Here is a 25,569-nt window from a genome sequence, read left to right as displayed (position 1 = left end):
TAATTCTGTCTTTTATGCCGCTAGCTATCCCTCCCAGAATTGTGCCATGTGTAAATTGGAAAAACATCCCTCTATGCCCACATCCAAGCCATTTTTTAAAATGCTGAATGGCACAGAGCTCTGTGGCACTCTCCAGGTTGATTCAGAGCCAGTAATGAGTGCTTGGTGGGTACACTTGCTCATCCTGCTGTGGAGCCACCTACATGGAGCATCCAGCCCACATTTTACTATTTTGTTAACAAGGATAATGTGGAGATGTTTTGAAATGCTTTGGTGAAATAAAGATATATTGTGTGCATGGCATCCCCATGATATACCAGACTAGTAACTCTATCAAAAAAGGAGATAAGCTTGGCTTCGCATGAGTTACTCTTGATAAACCTATGCTGGCTCCTAGTATACAATGCATTATTTTCTAGATGCCCACATTCAGGCACTCCTCGAGAATGGGAGAATGGGGCTGTGGGTCCAAGTATGCAAGTCCCACTTGCAATGTGTCCCATCCCACTTGCAATGACTTCCCAGAGAGCTTTGGCTATTGGGAGGTATAGAAATGAAAGAATGAATGAATGAATGAATAAATAAATAGAGACCTTCATGCATTCAGCATGTAGCTCTGAAGTGGGTTTCTAAGCCCATTTGGGTGAATGCATCTAGCATCCTCCCCACAATTGGGAATCCCGTCCTATGAGGGTTACCGACTACAGGAAGAAATCTAAACACATCAATCCAAATGTACTGAGAATCCTGCTTCAGATCATCCTAAATGAGAATGTTGCATGTGAGGCCTGCAAGCACGGCCTGCAGCACTATTCGTGCATTCAGCTATTTCCAGGTTGAACATATTTCCATTTGTGATAGAAGAGTTCAAAATAGGAGTTGGGTCATTCTGTCTTCCTCTGTTACCTGTTAACACTTCACCATCTTCAAGCAGCAGACCTACCCCTTCCTTGTTCTTCTTGCTCCAAACACAGCCAGTGAGGCCCTTTCTATTGTTTTTAGCAGCTCATTCTGGGCCTTCTTGACACCATGCTTACAGGTTCAAGCTACTCTATTGTATTCTAAATGGGTTATATGTCCCTCCTTCCATCTCCTGTACATGTCTTTTTTAAGTCTCAGCTCATCAGAGAGCTGCCTGTGTAGACTGGCTTCTTTAGAAAAATCCCATTTTTCCTTCTCACTGCAGTAGTTTGCAATTGTGACTTGAGATCCCCTTGTTCCTTCTGAGAAATGAATTTGCCAACAAGGGAAGTCTCTTAGGGCCAAACAAAACATTCATCAAATCATGCATAGCAGAGTTATGCATGATTGGATTATTAACTTTAGTGTAAGCATGCGTGCCCCAATTCAGATTGGGACCATGGTGCTCTGGGGCCATGGTGCTCCTTCTGAAGCGCCATGGTCCCAATGTGAATTGGGGCTGCACACGCTTACACTAAAGTAAATAAACCAATTATCCATACCTCTGCTATTTGTGAATTGACTAACATTTAATCTGGCTGTGAGAATCATAGATTTGCTTAAAACTTTTAATGAAGGAGAGTCCATCTCCTTCTGAGACATTCTGTTCCACTGTAAAGCAGCTTGTATTGTCAGGAAGTTCTTCCTAATGTTTAGTTGAAATCCTTTTCCTTGTAATTTTCTTGCATTAGCCTTCTTGGCTGCCAATTGCACTGCTGTCTCAGGTTTAGCTTGGTCTACTAAAAAAACTCTAGATCTTTTCCACATGCACTGCTGTCGAGTCAGGTGTCTCCCATCCTGTATTTGTACAACTGGTTCTTCCTACCTAAATGAAAAATATAATACATATATCTCTGTAGAAATTCATTTTGTTAGTTTTGGCCCAGTTCTCCACCCAGTTCAAGATAATTTTGAATCCTATTTCTGTCTTCTAAGATAATGGCTACCTCATCTAGTTTGGTGTCATCTACAAATCTGATGAGGAGCCACTGATGAGCATTATTTGGATATGGTCCATCACCCAACTACAAATCCATCTAACAGGAGCATTGTCTAGTCCACATTTTACCAGCTTGCCAACAAGAACATCACGGGTGATGTTGTCAAAAGCTTTGCTGAAATCAAGATACAGTATGTCCACAACATTCCTCTGATCTACCTGCCTAGTAACTCTGTCAAAAAAGGAGATAAGGTTAGTGTGGCATAACTTGTTCTTGAGAATTGGTCACAGCATTTTTTCCCTAAATGCTCACAGCCTGATGGATTTATTCTAGAACCTCTCCAGGTATCAATGTCAAGCTGACTGGTTGATAGTTGCCTTGATCCTTTCCCCCTTTTTTGATGATGGGGACATTTGTCCACCTCCAGTCTCACAACACTTCACCTCTTCTCCAAGAATTTTCAACACTTATGGACAGAGGCTAAGATTACATCTGAAAGTTCCTCTAGTATCGTAAGATGCTTTCTGGGCTCCCCTTATGCTTACCTGGACCCCCTGAGCAACTTTTTAAGGATCTCTGGCCTCCTTGAGAGTTCCACCTTCCTTCTTTTAAATTTCCCCTTCCCAGTAACGTGGGGTTTAGGCTGTAGACGTGGGGTGATTGGCACTTCAGACACAGGGTTTAACCACAACAGTTTACTGGTAAATTAAAGCATGCAAATCACAACTAAAGGTATTTACACAATACAGGTGAGTGATACAAAAGGCATTAAGAGAAAATAAAAGTTGCAAAATGCAAGTTCCTTTACCCTAACTGCACTTAGACTTCTTCAGGCTGCTTATTCCTGCTCCCTCTTCAGGCTCTAGTCTTCCTGACCCTGCTGTTACTGGCTCTGTCACTCTCTTTATAGCTCCCTCAAAATGAAAAGTGCTGCTTAAAACCTGAAGAAATGAAACTTAACTGGGAAACTGAAACTTAACCGGGGAAATGAAACTACTCTTCTCAGGATTACCCCCTCCCAACAAAACACTCCAAGCCTCTAGGCCTGACCTTTTTCCTTGACTCTGTAGGCCTCAAACCTTCACAGATGCAATTTGTCAGACCCAGATGACTTGAATTTAAGTAACTTCAATGAAGTAACTTAAAGTAACTAGGTGCTGGCATACCACCTCTTTACCTATTTTGGGCTGCAATTCCTTCTCTTCATTTGATCTATTTCTGCATAGTTTCCCTTGTGGTAGAAGACAGAGATAAAGTAGGAGTAGAGCAGTTCTGCCTTCACTCTGTCACTCAGTAACATTTCTCCCAACATCTTGTAGCAGACTTGTCAGGTCCTTGTAAATCTTCTTGGTCTAAATGTAGCCCTCGCAAAACCAATTTTGTTATTTTTAACATCCCTTGCAAGCTTAAAGTCATTCAGAGTTTTAGCCCTCCTGATACTCTCTGTGCAAGCTTTGGCTACTCATCTGTATCATTCTTGGAGATCTGCCTGTTGTTCCATTTCCTATACATGCCCCTTTTAAATCTGAACTCATTGGAAATGTCCTTATGCAACCACTCTGGTTTTTTTCAGATGCCTCCACCTTTTCTTGCTCACTAGAATGGTTTGCAATTGTGCCTTCAATATTTCACCTTTATGAAATTTCCATCCAGCTTGAACTTCCTTCTCCTTGAGTATTTCTACCGATGAGATTGCACTGAATATTTCTATAAACTTGCTGAAGTCAGCTTTTCTAAAGTCCAGAACACACTACAGTCAACATTCCCTTTCCTCATTATTATGAAACCCAAGTTGACATGGCCACTTTCACTCAAGGTTCCAGCTACTTTTACCACCTCACCAACCAGTTCTTCCCTGTGTCACTTCTTCTATTTTCTGGAAGATGAAGTTGACAGCAAGACAAGTCAGGAATTTATTATACATTTATTATAATTTATTATTATTCATTCTTAGCAGAGTTTGACTTACAACAGACATCAAGTAATTTAAGTCTTCCATTACTTCTTGTTCCTCCTCTTTGAAAATTTGATAATCTGATCTCGGAAAGTATTATCCAAGTATTCTGCTGGGCTTGGTGGTCTGTAGCAGATTCCCCCAATGATATAGCCATTATCTTCCTTCCTATTGAAGGATCATTTTAGCATTAATTATACTAAAACCAAAGTCATTTTTGGTCTCCTATATTTAACTGGTCGATTTTAAATAACTTTATTTGACAAGTTAAAATATTTACACTGCAATCCTATGTATGTATACTCAGAAGTAAGCCACATTGTGATCTTACTCCCAAGTAAGGCCTGCAGCCTTTGTTATTTAGGGTTTGAGTTTTTTTTGCACCCCCCTTGGACCCAAGCAGGATGCCATCCTTATTAAAATTAGTTTGTGGAAGCCAGATTGAAGGGTTGTTGTTGTTGTTGTTGTTTTTTAACTCCAAGCATGAATGATTAAGAAGGAATGATAAAAACACTACCTTCAAGGTCTTTTCCTTCACCTTCCTACCCAGAGCCTCATAGTCACTTCAAATACATCCAAAACGATGTCTGGCAGTATCATTTGTTCCCACATGGATCAGGAGGAGGGGATAATGGTCAGCAGGCTTGATGAGTCTTGGCAAGCTTTCCACCACATCTTGGATATGCGCACCAGGGAGACAATACACCTCCCGCAATGACTTGTCAGGAAAGCATACTGATGACTCTTGTCCCTTTCAGTAGGGAGTCACCAATTACCACCACATCTCTCTTCTTTCTTGGGGTAACTGCAGGACTCCTTCCATCCACAGAGGCCTTTGAGGCCTCCTTTGTGCTCTGTAGATCCTGGGGCAGTTGTTCTTGTCCCAGTCTTGCAGAATCTTTGGCTATGCAGAGGCCCTGAAATAGATTGCACAGCTCAAAAACACAGACTGCTTCCCGATTATCTTGCTCCTGAGAGTGATGTTCTTCTGGGATATCTTTCTGTGTGTGATGTTCTCCTGTGTATGATGTCCTCATCTGTCTGGCATTCTTCCCTTTCTTTAGAAATTGCCCCTTCCTGTTGTCCTTCCAGAAGAGTTTCCTGTCCAGAAATTCTTCAACTTCCCTATTAAGCTGAAGTGTGAATAGGCACACCTCAAGTCCATGTACTTTCTCTTTTAGCAGCTTGCACTTGCGGCAGCTATAGTTTTATACATCCTCGGGAAGGAAAATGAACATAGCACAAGCCTTAGCAGAGTCAGACATCCACCAGATGTCAGGACAGTTGAAACCACCCATTACTACTACAGTGTGCCTCTTTGAAAGTTCTGTAATATCTTCAGGAAAGCATCATCCATTTCTTCGATTTGGCTGGCTGGTCTGTAGTGTACTGCCACAACAATACCACTTTTGTTTCTCCGTCCTTCTGTCCTTACCCAGATGCTTTCAACAGGGCTTCCAATCTCAAATTCATGGATTTCCATATAGGAGTATACATACTTTTTTTTCTTTTTAAAATATTATGTTAAACTGTTGTACAGTATAATAGAAACTTAGCTTAAAACTTTTGTTTCTTTCTTTTTACAGAGACGAATCAACTTATGGGGTAGATCAGCAAAGATGTAACGAAACAGATAGCAGTGGTCAGATGAACAAAAGAGAACTGGACTTTTCCAGTTAATTATATTTTCACATCATCATTCCACAACTGGGCATATGACAATGGTGGTGATACTCTTCCTGAGTTTTTCTAGTTTTTAAAAATAATAACGATAACATTACTGCCCGCTTGTTTTTGTTGAGTCTATTCCTTTTGAACAAGATATAACCTTCAATTGCTATATTCCAGTCATGAGTCTCATCCCATCAAGTCTCAGTGGCACCTATTAAATCGCAGTTACATTCCTGTATTAGGATTTCAAGTTCATCTTGCTTGTTTCCTGTAATCTGTGTATTAGTATACAGACAACAGAGGCCATTTCTGTTGCATCTTCCCAGTTTTTCTGCTCTTTTTACCTGCAAATTATGGAACACCACCTCCACTGTCGGTTTTCTCACATATGTTCTCGTTCCTAATACTTGGCTCAGCATTTAGCTCTGGATTTTTGCCTCCCCCCAGCACAGGATTTAGTTTATGTCCTCTTGATAATGCTTGCAAGTACTGGTGACGTGCACCCCATCTCCTGCCAGGAGTGCTTCATACTGGTAGCACAGGCTACCATGTACCTGGTGAACTACACTAAAATATACGCAAAACAAAGTCTGAAAAGCAACGGCCGCCGTATACATTAAAAAACACATCCGCCTGCATGGGCAAACGGCACCTGGAACCGCATTAGTTGGGGGTTGGGTGGGCAGAGTTCCGCGAGAAGAGCTGAACGCCATCGGTGGCGTAGGTGCGGGGCAGTGAATAAGTGGGGACTCGCTCCTTGCCCCCAACCCCCCACGTTCAGTGAAGCTTTTAAAATAAGTAAGTCTCTGCGTATCTTTGCTCTTCCCTACATAACAGCGTCGTTTCAAAATGACAGGCTTGAGGCTTGCACCCCGCCCCCTCCCCGCCCCCCACGATCGCTGAAGTGCAGTTGGAGTGAGTTACTTCTGAGTAAGCATGTTTATCCAGCACATGCTGACAACTGCACAGTTTCAAAGCAACAGGGCTGGCTCTTCGCCCCACTCCCACACTCAATGAATATTCAAAGCAACAGGCAGAGATTGCGCGCATGTTCGCAACAGAGCAGTTTTAATGACTTTGCCTAACACCCTACCCCCTACCCCTTTTGCCAAAAAACAGGCAAAAGAATTCTCCCAATCCCTCTGCTCCTGTACTGTGCCACTGAAGGCAATAAGTTACTCCCGGGTAGACATGTTTAGCCCTCTGCTCTCCCTCCAGCCCCGTCCCACACAACTTTCCCTTCCGCCAATCAGCACTGCTTCCACCAGCCCATGGTTAAGCCAGCTGGGGTCACATGGATTCCCAAACTGCACTGAATCCGGTGATGGGAAAACCCATCACAGAATGAGTTTGGGAAAAAACGGATTTAGGGCAAAAAATTCCACACGTGCTATGGAGAGGGGCGTGTGTCATCTGACACGATCGTCCTGGGAGCAGAGTAGAACTGGAGTAACCACAGAACCGGAGTAAAAGCCCTATGTAGATACCCCCCCCTCCAAATGGTGTCTGGTGACATGTAAAGAAAATTCAGGGATCTGAACCTAAGATAGCTTCAGTATGAACTCTCTAATGGCTGCATGTTCAGTACTACAAAAATACCACTCTTATGGCTTCCTTTGGGGTTGGATTTGTCACCCTCCCCTATTGGGGCCTGGATGAGGGCACATGGGAGGGTATCACCACATCATGGTGAGGCGATTCACGGCCGGAGCGGGGCGGTATGTCTATTTAAGCTGGGCCTGCATTCCTCCCCTGCTTCTTTTTCATTATGTGTGAACATGGTTACATGGTAGTGTGAGTCCATTTGGGGTCCGAGTAGGAATTTTTTAGTGCACCCTGACTGGCTGCGGGTGAATCTTTTTTGCCTACTTCACACTGCTGGTAACAAATTGCTGATGTGGCGAACTGGCTATTACCATTTGGGCACAACTGGCAGGTAGTGCAGGCACTGAGGGAGGTAAGTGAAACCTGGTTACCATGGTGAACACCCTGAGGCACCTGGAAGGTGAAGGCTCGCTAATCCAACATACCTCTCATTGCTGGCTAGCTCAAGAGGGTAGTGCAACCTTGGCTCATGCAGGATTCAGTGCCCAGCAGCTGGTTGGCCACTATGTGAACAGAATGCTGGAATACTTAGGCCATTGGTCTGATTCTCGGGGTGCGGGTGGGCAAGCAGTAATTCTTACAGGATATGGAGCTATACTTGCTAATCTAGAATTTGTTCAATTGTTTATACAGGAGCATGAACACTGGGTTGTAGCCAATGTTAGTCCTACATAAAGTAGACTCATTGAAATGAATGGGGTTTAAGTTAGACTAACATTGGATACACCTCATCGGATACAATCCTTCATGATAAACACCAGCAACAACACATGTTTTAAATTAATGGTTTGTAGGCAGCAGGCTGCAGAGTTGGCAATTTATTTATTTTTAAATCAATGCAACAGTGCAAAGCAATTAGTTAGGAAACAGCCATTAATTGCAAAGGTAATTTTACCCTACTGCTTTACTTACATGCGAAAGCATAATGGGGATGCAGAAGTAACAGCTTTTCTATAAGAATAAGAGCATTTTTTCTCTGTGTATGCCTCTTAACTGCAAAGAGGCAAGCCAAGGGCAGTGCCTCACACTGAAAGCAGGTAGTTTTGCTGCCTCTTTGCAATGGGGGTCATGAAATGATCCAATCACACCTGTTGCAGAGATGTGGCAGAAATATCCATGCCGAGCAAAAGCTGAGTGGAGGAAGACAAGGGTAGAAGAGTAGATCATGCAGAGATGTGATGAGCAGCCTCCTCTGTAGGTAGGGACTTTGGGCTCACAGGAGCCATTGCTTATTTAATTAATGTACTCCTTGCAGAAGAGTGCTGGCAGTCCTAATGGAATACTGCTTAGGAATTATATAAATAGGGGAAGAGTTCACTGATCTGCTCTGGGATCTTTAGTGTTACCTGCCCTTGCTGCTTCAATTACTCTTTCTGTACCACTATCATAATGACCTCTTCCCTTCTTGTAGTGTTTGTTGATGATCACAGTTCCTTAAATAACTTATAGGTAATGCAATTATAATAAGGTGAAATGTTAGGATTAGCAGTTTGTGTAGCAGATGGTCAGAAATCCGGTATTAGCACATTCCACTCCATCTCCCATAATGCTTAGACTTGCCATGCTGTTTCAGATCAGTGATTACTGCCATCATGCTGAAACTAAAAGAGCACACCAGAAACCAATCACATTGCAGTCTGACAGTGCAATCCTATACATATCTCCTCAGAAGTAAGTCCCATTGTGTTCAAAAGGACTTACTCCCAGGTAAGAATGTATAGGATGGCAGCCTCTCTTATGGTAAAAATTACTGTAGATATTAAAAAGGTTAAGGCAGAATTCCAAAAGGCATGATAATAAAAGGCTCCAATTGAGAGGTCTCTGTTACCAGTAGATCTTACAACACACAAAAGACCCGAACAGGGCATGCTCTTTCAGAGAATCATACCTCAATGTCATCTTCTTCATCAGTCTACCAAAGGAAGCAAGGGATAAGGTAGAAAAGGACAGAAAGTAGGATTTAGGAAATGCAGTATTGTCAAAACACGAGCCAACAAGAAGGATAGTGGGGCTGCTTAAGCTCTAAAATGGTGAACTTTGGTATCAAGGTAAACTCGGAACTATATTCTATCCTGACTAGCTGAACCATTTCATTTGAGAAATTAGTATTATTCTGCCGTCCGCTGATGTAATGTCACCAAAACAAAAAGCAAAGCAAAACAAATACACACACCCAATCTTCAATTCTAGTGGGCTATTTTTTTTTTAATCAGCAGTTTCTTAGAACTCAAAATACTTTGCCATAATCAGCACCTCTGAGTGTTGAATATGCAGAGTGCCTATTATGCCAAAGAATTGGCATTTCTAAGTCCTCTACATAACAAGAAAGGGGGGGGAAAAGCTTGGCTGTGCCCCCTCTATCCTTTTGTCTGATAGGTGGACTTGGAGTTTGATGGACCTCTATGCACGTGGTTGCAACACAATCCCTGGCATGTTTGTTCTTCCCCAGGGAACTGCACTTTTGGCCATCTCAGTTCTTTTTGCTGCCTACTGTCATGTTGTTTTTTAATACTATGCTGGCTGATACCACAAAGGACGAGTTAGAAACACAGAGCTGTTTGGGACCAGATGGTGGTCATCTAGGCACTATTATCTACTTATCAGCCCTTCCCCTCACCCGTATCTCCTGGTCCGAGATTACATTGATATAATTCAGTATCCCACCAGCAGAGAGTAGAAGCAAACAAGTTACATTACACAGAAGTGCAGGCAGAAGTGCCAAAGGACTCATGTAAATGAGGGAAAGCAAAAACTATCAAGCATTCCTAGCAAATCCAGCCTGCGGGAAATTCTTTCCTGTCCCAATGTATAGTTACCATGAAGGCTGATTATTCAGTTGCTGAGGTAGTACAAGACTCTCATACAAGTATGTCACTTCCATTTTCCACATGACAGGCTGCCTGTTTGAAAGTGACTCATGGAAATTTACTCCTACATACCAAGTTACCATCTCAGAGAGAAGGCCTCTAGACCAGCTTTCTCTTTGAGAGCATATGATTTCTACATAAGGGCTACATTAGATTTCTACTAACGTCTACACGACCATTTGGGATGGTATAGTCTAATGGAAGAAATGACTAGAATCTAAGAAAAACACATCCACTGAAAGTCAATTCTTCTGTTACAGCCACCACATGACAAGGTTCTGGAAACACTTCTGTGGGTTAGTGGCAGTGGTCAGGGCACCTCTCATCAATGTGGACTATGTGGAAAGTATCCAAGCCCCCAAGTATACCTCAAGGGATATTCCAATAAAGTGCGCAGTTCCTGTTCACATGAGGAAAGAGGGAAATGCCAAGATTTGGCCAATCCCTTTCTTGATACAAGGGGCCACAACCAAGACATTATGGTGAGCATTAAGTCTGAGACATGATAAAGGGAGATGACCTTGATACAAAACAATGCCTGCAAACTGTTGAAAGTTCAACCTCCAAATTATCTTGGTACTTGGTACAAATTATCTACCTCACTATGAACAATTATCTAGGTAATGACAACAGTATACAATAGGATTCTTTCAGTTAGTTAACAGCATTTATTATTGTGGATACTGTAGCTGCTTTCTTTAAAATAACTAGCTTTGCGATTTCCAGTTACAAGTGGGACCTTCAACAAAAGGCTGCACTGCATCCTCACACCTTCCTGCAGGCCCTATAAGCTACAAAGAGCTCAAGCAGGCCAATTCACTCCCCCCACCCCGCTTTTCTTTTCTAATACTCAACATTTCACTGACCTTGGCTTAGAGGATGCTCAGTTCTCCCTGGACTGTTTTGGCAGGAGGCATTACCCCCTTTTAGAAATGTTTTGCTTCTGCATGCTTCCGGGTCCACCCAAGCATGCAGATACCCCCGCCCCCTGTTTCTCAGCGGCCCTGTTTGGGCCCCAATCTTGTCAGCACTCATCCACTTGAGTTTACTGTAAGAGAGAGCAATGGCAACCTGCAACAAAATGTTGCAGTATATCCTCAGCCCTTAACAGGAGTGCACCTGTTCAGGCTCCCAGCCAGCCAGTGATACCTTCCTTGGGAATACTGTAAGAGGCTAAAGCAGCCAATTCACTCCCCTACCCTCAGTTTCCCGCCTCCTGACAATCAATATTCCATGGCTTCTGGTGATCATTAACCATGGTCAGTTCCTCCTGGGCTGTGTTTTGGATGTGTGTGTACTCCCTTAAAGATTTTTTTTAGATTGTTGTGTTTCTCATCCCACATGTTTTCCCCTCATAGGGGAAAAGCCACATAGACCTGGTATGTTTTTCTTCCTATGAGGAGAAAAACAGCTGGGGAAGTTCTTTTGATTAGGAAATTAGCTGAAGAGAAAGGCTGAAGCACCCTTTGCCCTGCACTGTTGCTACAATAAAATTCAGCCCACCCCTCACCCCATGGCTGCAGTAAAACAAATAAGAAGGAAAAATGGGAAACATTTCACATGTCTGCCATATCACACCTAGTTTGGCCATCAGATATACCTAACTTTTGTTTCACTGAGCCCAGTCATTAACAAGTTCTTGTTCAAATATTATTTTATTGAAATTAATCCATTTTTATTCCAGAAACAATCACCATGAAAATGAAAGCCTCATTTGTTTTGTCTGTCATGGTGTTTTCAGCACACTCAAATAAAAAAGATTAGCTGTGGGAGAGACGAACAACAGCATGTTAGCATTGCTTTTTAAGGGTATGTTTTGTTCTATGAGGGAGCTATTTGTTTTGCTTTGGGCCTAGCGACATTGAAAGACAGCCAGCCTTTCTGCAATGGAACCTCCATAAGAATGCTGTTTGCTTATTCACATTACGGTATGCCTTTTCATTGCCAGCAAAAATATATCCTTCTGCAAACATGTTTAATCCCCTAGTGTTGCTGACAGCCAGAAAACTAAAAATAAGGACAGGTAAATATTTTTGTTTCTAATAATCTATACATTATATCCACTAATAAAAAACCCATTTAGGACTGCACTATTATCAGACATTTGTGTGACTGAATGGCCATTTGCTATACACTGTGTAAACTGTGAACATAAGAACATGAGAAGAGCCATGCTGGTTCAGACCAAAGGCCCACCTAGTCCAGCATTCAGCTCTTACGTTGGCCAAACAGATGCCTATGGTAATCCCACAAGCAGGATGTGAGCACAACAGCACCATCCTGCTCATGTTGCTGAGGCAACTGGTATCCAGAGGCATGCATCTTCTGATACTGGAGGTAATATATAACCGTCATGGCTAGTAGATATTGATAGCCTTATCTTCCAGAGAATTTGCATAGTCCCCTTTTAAAGCTGTCTAAGTTGATAGCCATAACTATATAATTTGGTAGCAAATTCCATAGTTTAACGATGTGCTGCATGAAGAAGTACTTATTTTTATCTGTCCTGAATCTCCCAACAGTTAGCTTCGGCTATTGGGTGGTATAGAAATAAATAAATAAATAAATAAATAATCTTCCCTTATTACTCATTTAAATCCCTTGTTATCCAGCAGCCCTAGCTGGTTTCCTGCTTCTGATATATTCACATAATTTTTTATTTTAGTCCTAATTATATTAGTGATATGCTCCTCAAAATCCTTTTTTGCAGCCTGTATTGTCTGCTTCCATTTCTTTTGTGCAAGTGTGTATTTGTTTGTTTTCTCCTTGCTTGGGCAAGATTTCAGTTTTTTGAGGGAAACTTTCTTATAGCTTCCTTGACACTGGTTGTTAACCATGCTGGTGGCCTCTTGGACTTGGTGGTACCTTTTCTAACCTGTGGTATACATTCTAGCTGAGCTTCTATTATTGTGATTTTGAGTGACTCAAGCATTCTGGAAAGATTTTACTCTCTTGATTTTCACTGTCAACTTGCTTTTTACTAGTCCATTTTTGAGAAGTTGCCTTTTTTGCAGTCAAATGTGTTTGCATTGGTCTTCCTTGGAAATTTTCAACTTACACATAAATAAAATTTGTTAGCTCTGTGGTCACTGTTAAAAATCAGTTCAACAACATTCACATCTCGCATTAGAACCTGGGTGGATTAAGTCCAGAATTGCCTCCTCTCTGATTAATTCCATAAGCTATTGTTCTAGGGCACTGTTACCTAGGGCACAGATGTACAACTTTTTTGCTCCTGAGGGCCATATAGATACACACAGCACACACACTCTCCCCTCCCCTCTCCAATACACATACACACACTCTTCTCCCCCAGTCATATGCACACTCTTCCCCCCCACACACACCCGTTGCCCCAGCCTCTCCCAACCTCTACTACTACATTTTTTCTTACTTTTTAAAAAGCTATTCTGAGAGTTACTTTCACAGAGCTCTATGGTTCCTGCCATAGAGGTCCTGTTCCTAGAGTGACCTCCTGGATGCTCTATGATCCCTGCTTTAGAAGTTCCATTGCAAGACTGTTCTCCATGGAAAAACTGGTGACTTCAGTTGTAAAGAAAGGGAGGTAAGCTGCAGAATGCTGGGGGGTTGCTCAAGAAGGCTTGGGGTGTGTCTGTGCCTGAGGCCCATGGGTTGTGCACCCGTGGCTTAGAGCATCTAGAAATTGTACCTCTTTGTTGTGACCAGAACATGCATTTATCCAATCTACATGAGCGTAACTGAAGTCACCCTTTACTACAATACTTTCGTCACTTGATGCCTCCCTGATTTCATTCTCCATGCCAAGATCACCCCAAGGATTTTGGTCAGGGAGTCAATAGCGTGGGGACCTGCTATTGTCTTACTTTTTTACTTCTGATGCTTGGTGTTGCCACCCATAGCAATTCTGTGGCGGAGTTTGCCCCTTTTGAGGTTGCTAGTTTGACACTACTCCCTCTTTGATAAAGAGGGACACCCCCCCCCCCCAGTATACCTTTCCCTGTCCTTTCTATAGAACTGCTATCCAGATATGACTGTATTCCCTTGGTTTTTTCCATTCTGCTAGGTTTCCATTATGGCCACTATAACTGTCTTTGCTTGAAGAACCAAGGACTTCAAGCCCCCCAGTCATGGGTCAGTGGCTTCTAGCATTAGCACAGAAACATCTATACATGGTGTCCCTCTCTAAATGCCTCTGGTGCGTGCATTTTCCTCTGTAGCCCTTTGGTCGCAATGATTGGCTACCGTATTCTACTGTATGCTCATGGCCTATTTCTAGCTCATCCCCATTTGGGCAATCAAAAGCATTTTCATCCCCATCCTGCATGGGACAGGCAGATTACTTATAGGTGATAAGGAAGTATTTCAAGTAAGGAAACATCCACAGACAAGTCTTGGATTCTAGCAGGCTTGTATCTAGCACAGAGGGGGGTGGTGGTGGTGGTGGTGGTGGTAATAATAATAATAATAATAATAATAATAATAATAATAGCAGCAGCAGCAGCAGCAGCAGCAGCACACCAGAGGATTCAAAACACTTCACATACATTATCTTTGTATTTTTGAAAGAGACATTTGTAAGTTTAAGCAGTTCAGTGCCTTTGGGATGGGATGGAATGAAATATAAACTGAATTATTATTATTATTATTATTATTATTATTATTATTATTACTGCTACTACCACCACCATCACTGTCACCATTGATATGAATGCCTAGTCCTAAGAATTTAGGTGCAGTATGTTCGCACTTCACAAGGGATTTGGATGCAATCTATTAATTACTTACTCTCATATAAATCCTCTAAAGCAGGGTGGGCCAATTTCTGACCCCTGGCACACAATGGGGGCAAAATCACCACCACTCAAATGTTGGATTTTGATGGCAGCAAATAAGTTTCATTTTCACTTTAAAATAAGGCATGCGGGGAGCACACACCCAGTTTTAATGTAAAATCATACTTCCAGAAGCCCTGGAGGAGTGCAAATTTGCTCCCTGCACATTTGTTTTAAAATGAAAGCATGGCTTCTTTTGTTTTAAAGTGAAAATGTGGCTGCAGCACCACGAAAATTCAGCAGTAATTCAGCAGCGGCAGCAACATGGGGAGTGGCTGGGGGCATCGCAACCCCCAGGGGCACATGTGGCTTGCAGGGCACCTGTTGCCCACCCTTGCTTTAAAGTGAAAGGGGGTGCTTTGTAAAACATGGATTGTGGATTGCAGTGTGGCATATTTGCTTCAAATATTACAGTATTATATGCTTTTCATATTACAATTTTCATTCAGTTTAAAAAGTTGTGATTTTTTTTAAAGGGATTTCCGTGCTGAAAATAATAGTAGGATTTATACCTGTGTATTCACACTCAGAAAAAGGTATATCTAGCTGCTTACAGGAGTCACACATATCATAAAGTAGACATGGGTATAAAACCTTCCTATGTTATGACTTTTATCCAGAGATGCTTTAAGGAAGCATTCCCATAACCTAAAATTATCATGTGGGAAACAGCATTCAGTTGTCTTAAGTTTCATATCCATGGATTGAGTGGTTTCAGACTGCAATCATTTTACTTCCACTCAAGAGGAAAGTATTGTTTTAACTTTCTCCAAGCTAACCCCAATCTGGTCTACTGCAAAAAATGTTGGACCCAAAGAAGAGAAAAACTGTACTCTTTTGCCATTGATCTTAGGACAAAGAGAAATTATGTCAAGAAAGAGGAAGCCAGAATGGGGCACAATTTCAAGAAAAACTTCCTATCTTTTCAGATGGTAAGGGAAATAATGGAACCTTCTTATAATAACAGATTAGATTAAAAAAAACTGTGGGAGAGATATAGAAATGCTGTAGTACTCAGAAGTACATTTGATTTCTGGAGCCAAACCATCCATTTTAGAGCCAACCTTGCATTTTGGCCTTATACAACCCTTTCCTTAGGAGGTGGGGGAATTTTCAGACTGGACTATCTAGTCTCTATTTATGTGCTGAATTGATGCAAATACATTGACCTGGTTTGCATGACAGACACAACAGCCCATTGTCAGTTAATTTAGCTGCGGGGGCTGTCGCATTGTGCTGGGGGGCCACAGGTACCATTTTTGCATGGCGCCCACAGGCAATCAGCCTGCCATAGATTGTTGTGTCATGCAACCCAGATGGCAGGGGTTGGACAACTCTCAAATACCCTAAATTAACCCATGATGGGCTGTCATGTTGTGTGAACAAGCTCACTGTATTGCACTAAGATCCCAGACCCTCCTGCTGCGGCTTCGGTTATCAATCTTAATCAGATTTCCTTATTCCCTTTGCTTATGTGGCTCAGACCTGAGACCACTTGTTAGATATTTGAACAGTAATTTGAATGTGGATGATTTTCAAAACACGTATGACCATGAGGCCACTGGTATCCCAGAGCCGAGTCCTGCTCCTTGAAAGAACAACTTGACAGACAGTTTTGGCATGATGGAATTCAGCTGGCGTTTTTTGTTTTTTTTTAACTATGGCTAAAAGAGCAATTATCTCATTGAAATGAAATGCATAAATAAGCCTTGGACCTTGTTCTATTATTTATTTATTTATTTATTGCATTTATATCCCACCTTTTTTCCTCTTGCAAGGAACCCAAGGCGGCTTACATGATCCTCCTCCTCTCCCTTTTATCCTCACAACAACAACCCTGTGAGGTGGGTTGGGCTGAGAGTCTGTGACTGGCCCAAAGACACCCAGTGAGCTTCCATGGCCGAGTGGGGACTAGAACCCGGATCTCTGGGCTCCCAGTCCAACACTCTAGCCACTACGCCACACTGGCTATTAGCTACTGATACTTAAAGATATAAGGGTGATTAATGAAGCTAGCATGTTGCTTCACTGTTTTGTTCATGACTGACTTCATGCTTTATTTTCCTGCAATAACTGTCCTTGTTTAAGTTTTCTTATTTTGCCTCAAGGATACAAGACTCTTGCCTACACCCAGGGGGGTGTGTGTGTGTCTCCTACATAAAGATGGGGGAACTCTGCTGATTCCAGTTCAAACAGAATCCAGTGTGAGCTAGAGGCTAGGATATCAGGCTTGGGAAAACCCATGTTTAAATCTACACTCAGCTATGAAGCTGAGTGAGTGGCTTTCTGCAAACCAGGCCCTCAGTCTCCTGACGGGGCTGGGTGGGTGTTGGGCACTGCTTGCTGAAGGCCTTTGATCAGCATTGCCCAAGCAGCCAGTCTCCTGCCGACTTTCTCAACAGGGAATGCTGGCAGGAACGTGGGCATTGGGAACTGCTGGTTGGAGGTGCTTGCGACACCTCTGATCATCGCCACCCAAGCAGACGCTCCCTTGTGAGCCTTCCCCAATGAGAAAGGCCGGTGTGTGCGTATGTGGGGCGCCATTTCTCTGTTGGGAAACACATGCGTGTGTGTTGGGCAACGTTGGTTGGAGGCGCTCAGGGTGCCTCCACGCAGCATCACTCAAATGACCACTCTCCTGCCAGCCTGGAAAATAGTCCTGATCCCAGACATATGGTGGCTGGCTCAGCCATTGGTGCAGGAAAGATCATCAGATCATGCTACTCCTTATACTTGCTTCTCAAGGGCTGGAATAATGCCTGCTATTAGCCTCCCCCAATCACATTTTCCATCTTGGGGTCCAGGTTTCATATCAGCCTTATTATAAGTTAGAGCAAGATGCTCTAAAACATTTGGCTTTGTGAACAGTCACATTAGAAACGGAAGTTACATACACTGGCTCTTTAATCTTCCGTATCTCCCTCCAAGCCCTTCCTCGATCAGAACTTTAATGGGAAAGGCCAGTATGCACGTGTCTGTGGTTGGGAGGCTCTCTGGGCTCCCCAAAGCAGCATCACTCAACCTGGCATGCTTCCCCCGTTCTTCTGTTGGGAAAGACTGTAGGGTGCGGGCTTGCCTGGACAGAGGGGCCTGACAAGTACAATTTGTGACTTCGTCAGGACATATACACACACAAATATGTAATTTATAAACCAGTCGGTTATAAATAAGCATACCACATGGATGCAGGAGAAGGTTTTTAATACCATCAACAGTAGGCCATCCCTTTCCCTGCTCTGCATCTCGGTATCAATAGAGCAGCTGCTATCAATAACAGCAATGAAATGTCTTGCCAAATATATAGAGCATTATGTAAAACACACAAAGACCAGTTTCATTATGGGAAGCTAGATTTAAAAGAAAATGGTTCTAGTGTAATAACAATACAGTGATACGTCTTCAATGTGAGTTGAATCTCCAGTATCTGAGAGACCGGTGCCAAGAAAGATCTACAAGTGATAGTGAGACAGTGCTTTAAATACATGCCTATTTGGATCCATTATATTGGTGTGGATTTTTAATTTATTTTTTTATTTTGCTTGCGTGGACTGTTGGCCATGCCACTAATCACTGCATAGCTGACCCTGCCAAAGCCCAGACAGAGGTAGCTCCATATGCGATGAAGCATTCACATCTAATTGAGACTCCAGTTGGGATTTTTAAGGCAGCTAGGAACTTTTATTAAGTACTGGCACTCCTTTAAACTTTATTTGGACCAAGTAAAACTGTATTAACTTAAAATAAGATGTAAAAACCTTGGGGATTTTTAAAGGTCACTTGACAGAAAAAACGATCTTGTTTTTATAAAAGTAAGCTGTGCACCCAATCCCCTGCAACCCAATAAGTAATCCTTATTAGGTAACATCCATTCTGAGCCCAAATTAATAATTCTGATTAGAAATTTCGTAAGATTTAAATTGAATTATTTTCTGTCTCATGTTATTGTTGTTGTTGTTCAGTCGTTCAGTCGTGTCCGACTCTTCGTGACCCCATGGACCATAGCACGCCAGGCCTTCCTGTCCTGCGCTCTCTCCTGGAGCGTGCTCAAGTTCATATTCATTGCATCCGTGATGCTATCTAGCCATCTCATCCTCTGCCGTCCCCTTCTCCTTTGGCCTTCAGTCTTTCCCAGCATCAGGGTCTTTTCCAGGGAGTTTTCTCTTCGCATTAGGTGGCCAAAGTATTGGAGCTTCAGCTTCATTATCTGTCCTTCCAATGAGCACTCAGGGTTGATTTCCTTTAGGATGGACTGATTTGACCTCCTTGCAGTCCAGGGCACTCGTAAGAGTCTTCTCCAGCACCACAGTTCGAAAGCATCAATTCTTCGGTGCTCAGCCTTCCTTATAGTCCAGCTCTCACAGCCATACATTACTACTGGGAAAACCATAGCTTTGATTAGACGGACCTTTGTCGGCAAGGTGATGTCTCTGCTTCTTACTATGCTGTCTAGGTTGGCCATAGCTTTCCTCCCAAGGAGCAAGCGTCTTTTAATTTCATGGCTACAGTCACCGTCTGCGGTGATCTTGGAGCCCAAGAAAGTAAAATCTGTCACTGCTTCCATTTCTTCCCCTTCTATATGCCAGGAAGTGATAGGGCCAGATGACATGATCTTAGTTTTTTTAATGTTGAGTTTCAAACCACCTTTTGCACTCTCCTCTTTCACCCTCAACAAGAGGCTCTTGAGATCCTCTTCGCTTTCTGCCATTAGGGTGGTATCGTCTACATATCGGAGGTTGTTGATAATTCTCCCGGCAATCTTAATTCCGACCTCTGATTCATCCAACCCGGCATTTCTCATGATGTACTCTGCATATAAGTTAAATAAGCAGGGTGACAATATGCAGCCTTGTCGTACTCCTTTCCCAATTTTGAACCAATTGGTTGTTCCATGTCTAGTTCTTACTGTTGCTTCTTGACCCTCGTACAGGTTTCTCAGGAGACAGGTAAGGTGGTCTGGTACTCCCATCACTTTAAGAATTTGCCACAGTTTGTTGTGATCCACACAATCAAAGGCTTTAGCGTAGTCAATGAAGCAGAAATAGACGTTTTTCTGGAATTCTCTTGCTTTCTCCATGATGCAGCGAATGTTGGCGATTTGATCTCTAGTTCCTCTGCCTCTTTGAAACCCAGCTTGTACTTCTGGTAGTTCTCGGTTCGCATACTGCTGAAGCCTAGCTTGTAGGATTTTGAGCATCACCTTGCTGGCATGTGAAATGGGCGCAATTGTGCGGTAGTTTGAACACTCTTTGGCATTGCCCTTCTTTGGAACTGGAATGTAAACTGACCTTTTCCAGTCTTGTGGCCACTGTTGAGTGTTCCAGATTTGTTGGCATATTGAATGCAGCACTTTAACAGCATCATCTTTTAGGATTTTAAATAGCTCGGCTGGAATACTGTCATCTCCGCTAGCTTTGTTGTTACGAATGCTTCCTAAGGCCCACTTGACTTCACTCTCTAGGATGTCCGGCTCAAGTTCAGTGACCGCACTATCATGGCTATCAGGGACATTCAGATCTTTCCTGTATAGTTCTTCTGTGTATTCTTGCCACCTTAATCTCATCTGCTTCTGTTAGGTCCCTGCCTTCTTTGTCCTTTATCATGCCCGTCTTTGAACAAAACGTTCCCTTGAGATCTCCAATTTTCTTGAAGAGATCTCTAGTCTTTCCCATTCTGTTGTTTTCCTCGATTTCTTTGCATTGTTCATTTAAGAAGGCCTTCTTGTCTCTCCTTGCTATTCTCTGGAACTCTGCATTCAGTTGGGTATATCTTCCCCTTTCTCCTTTGCTTTTCGCTTCCCTTCTTTCGTGAGCTACTTGTAAAGCCTCATCAGACAGCCACTTGGCTTTCTTGCATTTCTTTTTCTTTGGGACGGATTTCGTTGCTGCCTCCTGAACAATGTTACGGACCTCCGTCCATAGTTCCTCAGGCACTCTGTCTATCAGGTCTAATCCCTGAAATCTATTCCTCACCTCCACTGTATATTCATCAGGGATATGATTTAGGTCATACCTGAATGGTTTAGTGGCTTTCCCTACGTTCTTCAATTTAAGCCGAAATTTTGCAAGAAGCAGCTCATGATCTGAGCCACAGTCAGCTCCAGGTCTTGTTTTTACTGACTGTATGGAGCTTCTCCATCTTTGGCTGCAAAGGACATAATCAATCTGATTTCGATATTGACCATCTGGTGACGTCCATGTGTAGAGTCGCCTCTTGTGCTGTTGGAAAAGAGTGTTTGCTATGATCAGCATGTTCTCTTGGCAAAACTCTATTAGCTTTTGTCCTGCTTCATTTTGTACACCAAGGCCATGCCTGCCTGTTATCCCGGTGATTTCTTGACTTCCTACTTTAGCATTCCAATCCCCTATGATGAAGAGGACATCTTTTTTTGGTGTTAGTTCTAGAAGGTGTTGTAGGTCTTCATAGAACCGATCAACCTCAGCTTCTTCGGCCTCAGTGGTTGGGGCATAGACTTGAATTACTGTGATGTTGAATGGTTTGCCTTGGATTCGTACTGAGATCATTCTATCATTTTTAAGATTGTACCCCAGTACTGCTTTTCCCACCCTTTTGTTGACTATGAGTGCTACTCCATTTCTTCTAAGGGATTCTTGCCCACAATAGTAGATATGATGGTCACCTGAATTAAATTTGCCCATGCCTGTCCATTTGAGTTCGCTGATTCGCTGAGCCGCTTCACTCTTTCTGGCGCTACTTGGAAATTCCCTCTGCTCTTCCCCAGTAGTATATTGGACACCTTCCGACCTGAGGGGCTCATCTTCTGGCGTCATATCTTTTAGCCTTGTGATACATTCCATGGGGTTTTCTTGGCAAGAATACTGGAGTGGGTTGCCATTTCCTTCTCCAGTGGACCACATTTTGTCAGAACTCTCCACCATGACCTGTCCGTTTTGGGTGGCCCTGCACGGCATAGCTTATGGCTTCACTGAGTTACGCAAGCCCCTTCTCCACAACAAGGCAGTGATCCATGAAGGGGATCATACTGTCTCATACTTGAAGACTAAACACATAGGCTTATTTTTAATAATTAAAACCAAAAATTAGAATCTTAGTACTACATAAACTAAATAAGAAGTCAGTCATTCATAATATGTCTTTCCCTTCCATTGCATTAAGTATTTGGAAATAGTCCTTGTGTATGGTTTGGCTCAAACAATATCCTAAACATTCCTGCTGTTACTTAACACTGCTTACCATATCTAAAAATATCTATCTTGAAGCAGTTTACAAAGTCAGACATTAAAAGACAACATCACAATACCTATAAATAATAGATATAGAAGAGAGCTTCGGCTATTGGGTGGTATAGAAATAAATAAATAAATAAATAAAAAATAATCCCGAGTTAAAACATTTAAAATAAAAACACTCGAAACAGAACAATTAACAAACAAATTGGGCAGCCAGATGCCTAAAACACACCACGGGTGGCGCATCATGAATACCAGAGCATTCCATAAAGTCCATAGTTTGCGGTACAACCACAATGCCTCCGATGATATTAGCAATCGCATTGGTCTATCCTGGGAAAGGCAGTCTGTCAGGTAACTTGGTCCTAACTTGTTCTGGGCTTTATATACCAGCAGTAGAGCTAATAGGTTTCCAGCACAGTTGCTTCAACCCCAGTGGAATATGTGCACAGCCAGGGGCCCCATTCAGCATTTTGGCTGCCACACTGTGCACCAGTTGCAGCTTCAGGACCTAGCACAAGGGCATCCTCACATGAAACACATTATGGTAATCTAAATGTGAGTTTAGTTGCCAGTGCATGGACTAGAGTGACCAGGCTATTGTTGTCCTTGAAAGGGCATAGGTAACATACCAACCGAGGCTGGTAATAGGTGCTCCTGGCCACAGAAGTCACTTGGGCTTCTAGTGACAATGATAAATCCAGGAGCACCCCAAATGACATACCTGTTTCTTTCTGAGGGAGTGTGACCCTGTCCAGAACAGGCAAACCCCCCTACCCCCCAGCCACAAAATCTCCATCTTGTCAGGGGATTCAGTCTCACTTTGTTGGCCCTCATCCAACCTATCACTGACTCCACGCATTGGTTCAGAACATGCACAGCCTCTCCTGATTCTGATGTCACAGATGTCATTAGTTAATGTTGGTAGTATCTATATAATACTTAACTGTGGTTAAACTCAGTGGGGAAAGGGGGAATGTGTATGAAAGAGGTGAGGTGGGGGGCAATTGGGAGAGAATGTGTGATCCCATGGCTCAATTCTGATCTCTTATTACTGGATGGGGGCATCCAGCCATATGAACCAGTTATCCTGCAATCTGATGTATGCATGGGTACTGGTTCAGAAAGAAGACCTACTTATGTTCATGTAGCCCGGATGCCAGCATAGCTTCACTAAAGCCAAAGAAGCTATCCTGCTGCTTGAAGATGATGCATTTTGCAGCAAGCCTTCTACTCTCACAGATAAGTTCCTTTACAAAAAAGATTAGCAGTTGGAATAGTGGATCTATAATAGGTCACTTGCTGGCCACAAAACCCTATGTATTTTTGCTGAATGAGATTTACATTGTCACTTACATCTGTGATCATTTTCCCTCTGGTTTTGTTTCTTTCTCTGTGGTTGGCTCGCTTCTGCTTTTGTTGCAAAACTCGTTCCCTGGTGGTGCGATATTCCAGAGCAAATTCACTAATAATTTTGCAGAACTTATTGATGTTGACTTCACGGATTGCATAAGGAGGATAGCCCATAAATAACAAGAAGGAGTGGAACCTAGAAAAGCAGAAGGAGTTATCTTTTTTCCAAAAAATAACAGAAAGCCCCTCAACCCCTCTATTGCAGCTTCAGTATTTTTAGGGAATATGGCATGATGTAGGTAAAGAGCTTTGTTTATTGCCTGTGGGAAAAGTGCAAGTCTTAAATGTAACAGTAGGACAGAATTGGTCACAGAAGCATAAGCTAGATAATCTGTTTTTGAACTATAAACTCATATGTTTCCTATGTGTGTCTGTTTTTTCATGGATTCCTTTGGCATCATTTCCAGAGCTTATAATTAAAAACAGAATTACAATAAAATGAAGATCTATGATAACCTCTTCCCAATCTACTTTCACATGATGATGTATAAAAGATAAAATATTTAATGGAACCATGTTCCACCATTAATGCAGCAATGAATGAAAAATGTCATTTTGGGGCAAGGGGTATTGAACAACATATTTATTATATTTAAATCCCATTTTTGTATGTAATAGTCGAACTTCAAAGAGGTTAGGATGTTTGGAAATGTCTAGACAAGAAAAATGAAAACTTACAGGCTAACCACACAGAAGAAAACTTTCTAATTCACAAAGGAAGTCATAAAATCCAGACCTCTCCGCTTGATGCAGTTCAGGTTTACAGTGTTAATAGTACCACTGTATTATTAGAACTACCTTGTTCTTTCCTTCTTTTCTGATGCTCTACAGTGATATTTATTCACTATGAGTAACAGTGGCTACATTTGGATGTCATGGTAAGCCAGATTTTTTTTTTTTTTTTACAAAGCCTGGGTTACGACTCTGGCTTTTTAGGGGAGAGACAAGCCAGAATTCCTGGTTCAGATGTCACGCTAATCAAGCTAGTGCCTGAAAGTCCCTGGCTTGTTTAGGTGACTGAGAGTCCCTGGCAGAAGGAGCCAAGCAGGAATGATTGAGCCACATGCATTAGTATGCTGCCTTGCTCATGGTAAGCCAGAATTAAAAACAAAACAAAACTGGCTTATTGTGACATCCAAATGCAGCCAGCATATATACATGGTCATTTTTAACTACTGTACATTTTCTAGTTAAAAAACCCAGCTGTAACAATGGAATTGAAAAAAAGTGAGGTCAGTTGATGCAAATGACAAGAAAGCAGCATACATAGTACATAGTGCCCATTCTTACATAGTACCCATTCATTCCAATTGGACTTATCCCTGAGAAGTTGCTGATGAATTGTTCCCTAAAGATGCAATCCTATGCATGTTTAGACAGAAATAAGTCCTACAACTGCCAGCATTCCCTAGCCAGCCATGCTGGCTGGGGAATACTGGGAGCTGTAGGGCTTACTTCTGTCTAAACACGCATAGGATTGCACCCTAAATCTTTTTTTTTATTGCCTAACATGTACATCAGTGATATGCTTCCATTAAAATCCAGTTTTGTGAGTGTGAGTAATAACTGGAGGCAGCAAAATTACTAAAGAAACGAAGGCCTAAATAGCCACTCTGATTTTTAAAATATATGAATCCACGTGCATAGTTACTTTTTGGGGTGTTAATAGATTACTGAATAAGCTGTAAGATCCTCTTAAGTTTAGTAGTTCCTGGTTCAGAAACATGAATCTCAGTGACTCATAATATTCACCTCAAATATGAAGTGAGCATTAAAGCATGAGAGTTCCTTTCTGACTCCGTATTTCCCCATGCTTCTAGCACCTGGCTTGCAGCCATACTAACATCGCAAGTGCCAGATGGGAGAGGGATACCTCCCTCCCTTCTTGCTGCCAATACTACAGGAGTAGCAGCAAGTTAGTGAGCAAGTTGGAGGGAGGGAAGAAATAAGTTTGGAAGCATGCAAGTGAAGCTCACTGGGTGTGGGGAGGGACTGGATCCTGTTGTGTTCCCAATGTTGTCATCTGCTTGGGCTCATACTCTAAGATCAGCTGTGGAGGCCTTGCTGGTATGTCCGCTGGTGAGATCAACTCGGTTTGCAAGTAACAGGGCCTTCTTGGTGGTGGCATCATGTCTG

The 25,569-nt window shown here is 42.4% G+C and overlaps 1 protein-coding gene across 2 annotated transcripts in view; it reads right to left on the bottom strand.

Moving 5' to 3' along the window:
• FHOD3 (formin homology 2 domain containing 3) overlaps positions 1-25,569 on the bottom strand; it is a 455,537-nt gene that overhangs the window by 18,330 nt on the left and 411,638 nt on the right. For both annotated transcript variants that reach the window (XM_084857529.1, XM_084857531.1), the window contains one exon: positions 23,377-23,569. In XM_084857529.1, coding sequence (XP_084713655.1) covers positions 23,377-23,569 — 193 coding nt within the window. The remainder of the gene's footprint in view (positions 1-23,376; positions 23,570-25,569) is intronic.

The sequence above is a fragment of the Heloderma suspectum genome, chromosome 5, assembly GCF_057233095.1.
Source record: "Heloderma suspectum isolate Gila_16-S chromosome 5, 16-S_ref, whole genome shotgun sequence".
NCBI lineage: Eukaryota > Metazoa > Chordata > Lepidosauria > Squamata > Helodermatidae > Heloderma > Heloderma suspectum.
The sequence above is the reverse complement of the archived record's forward strand: the minus strand, read 5'-3'. Positions and strand labels throughout refer to the sequence as shown.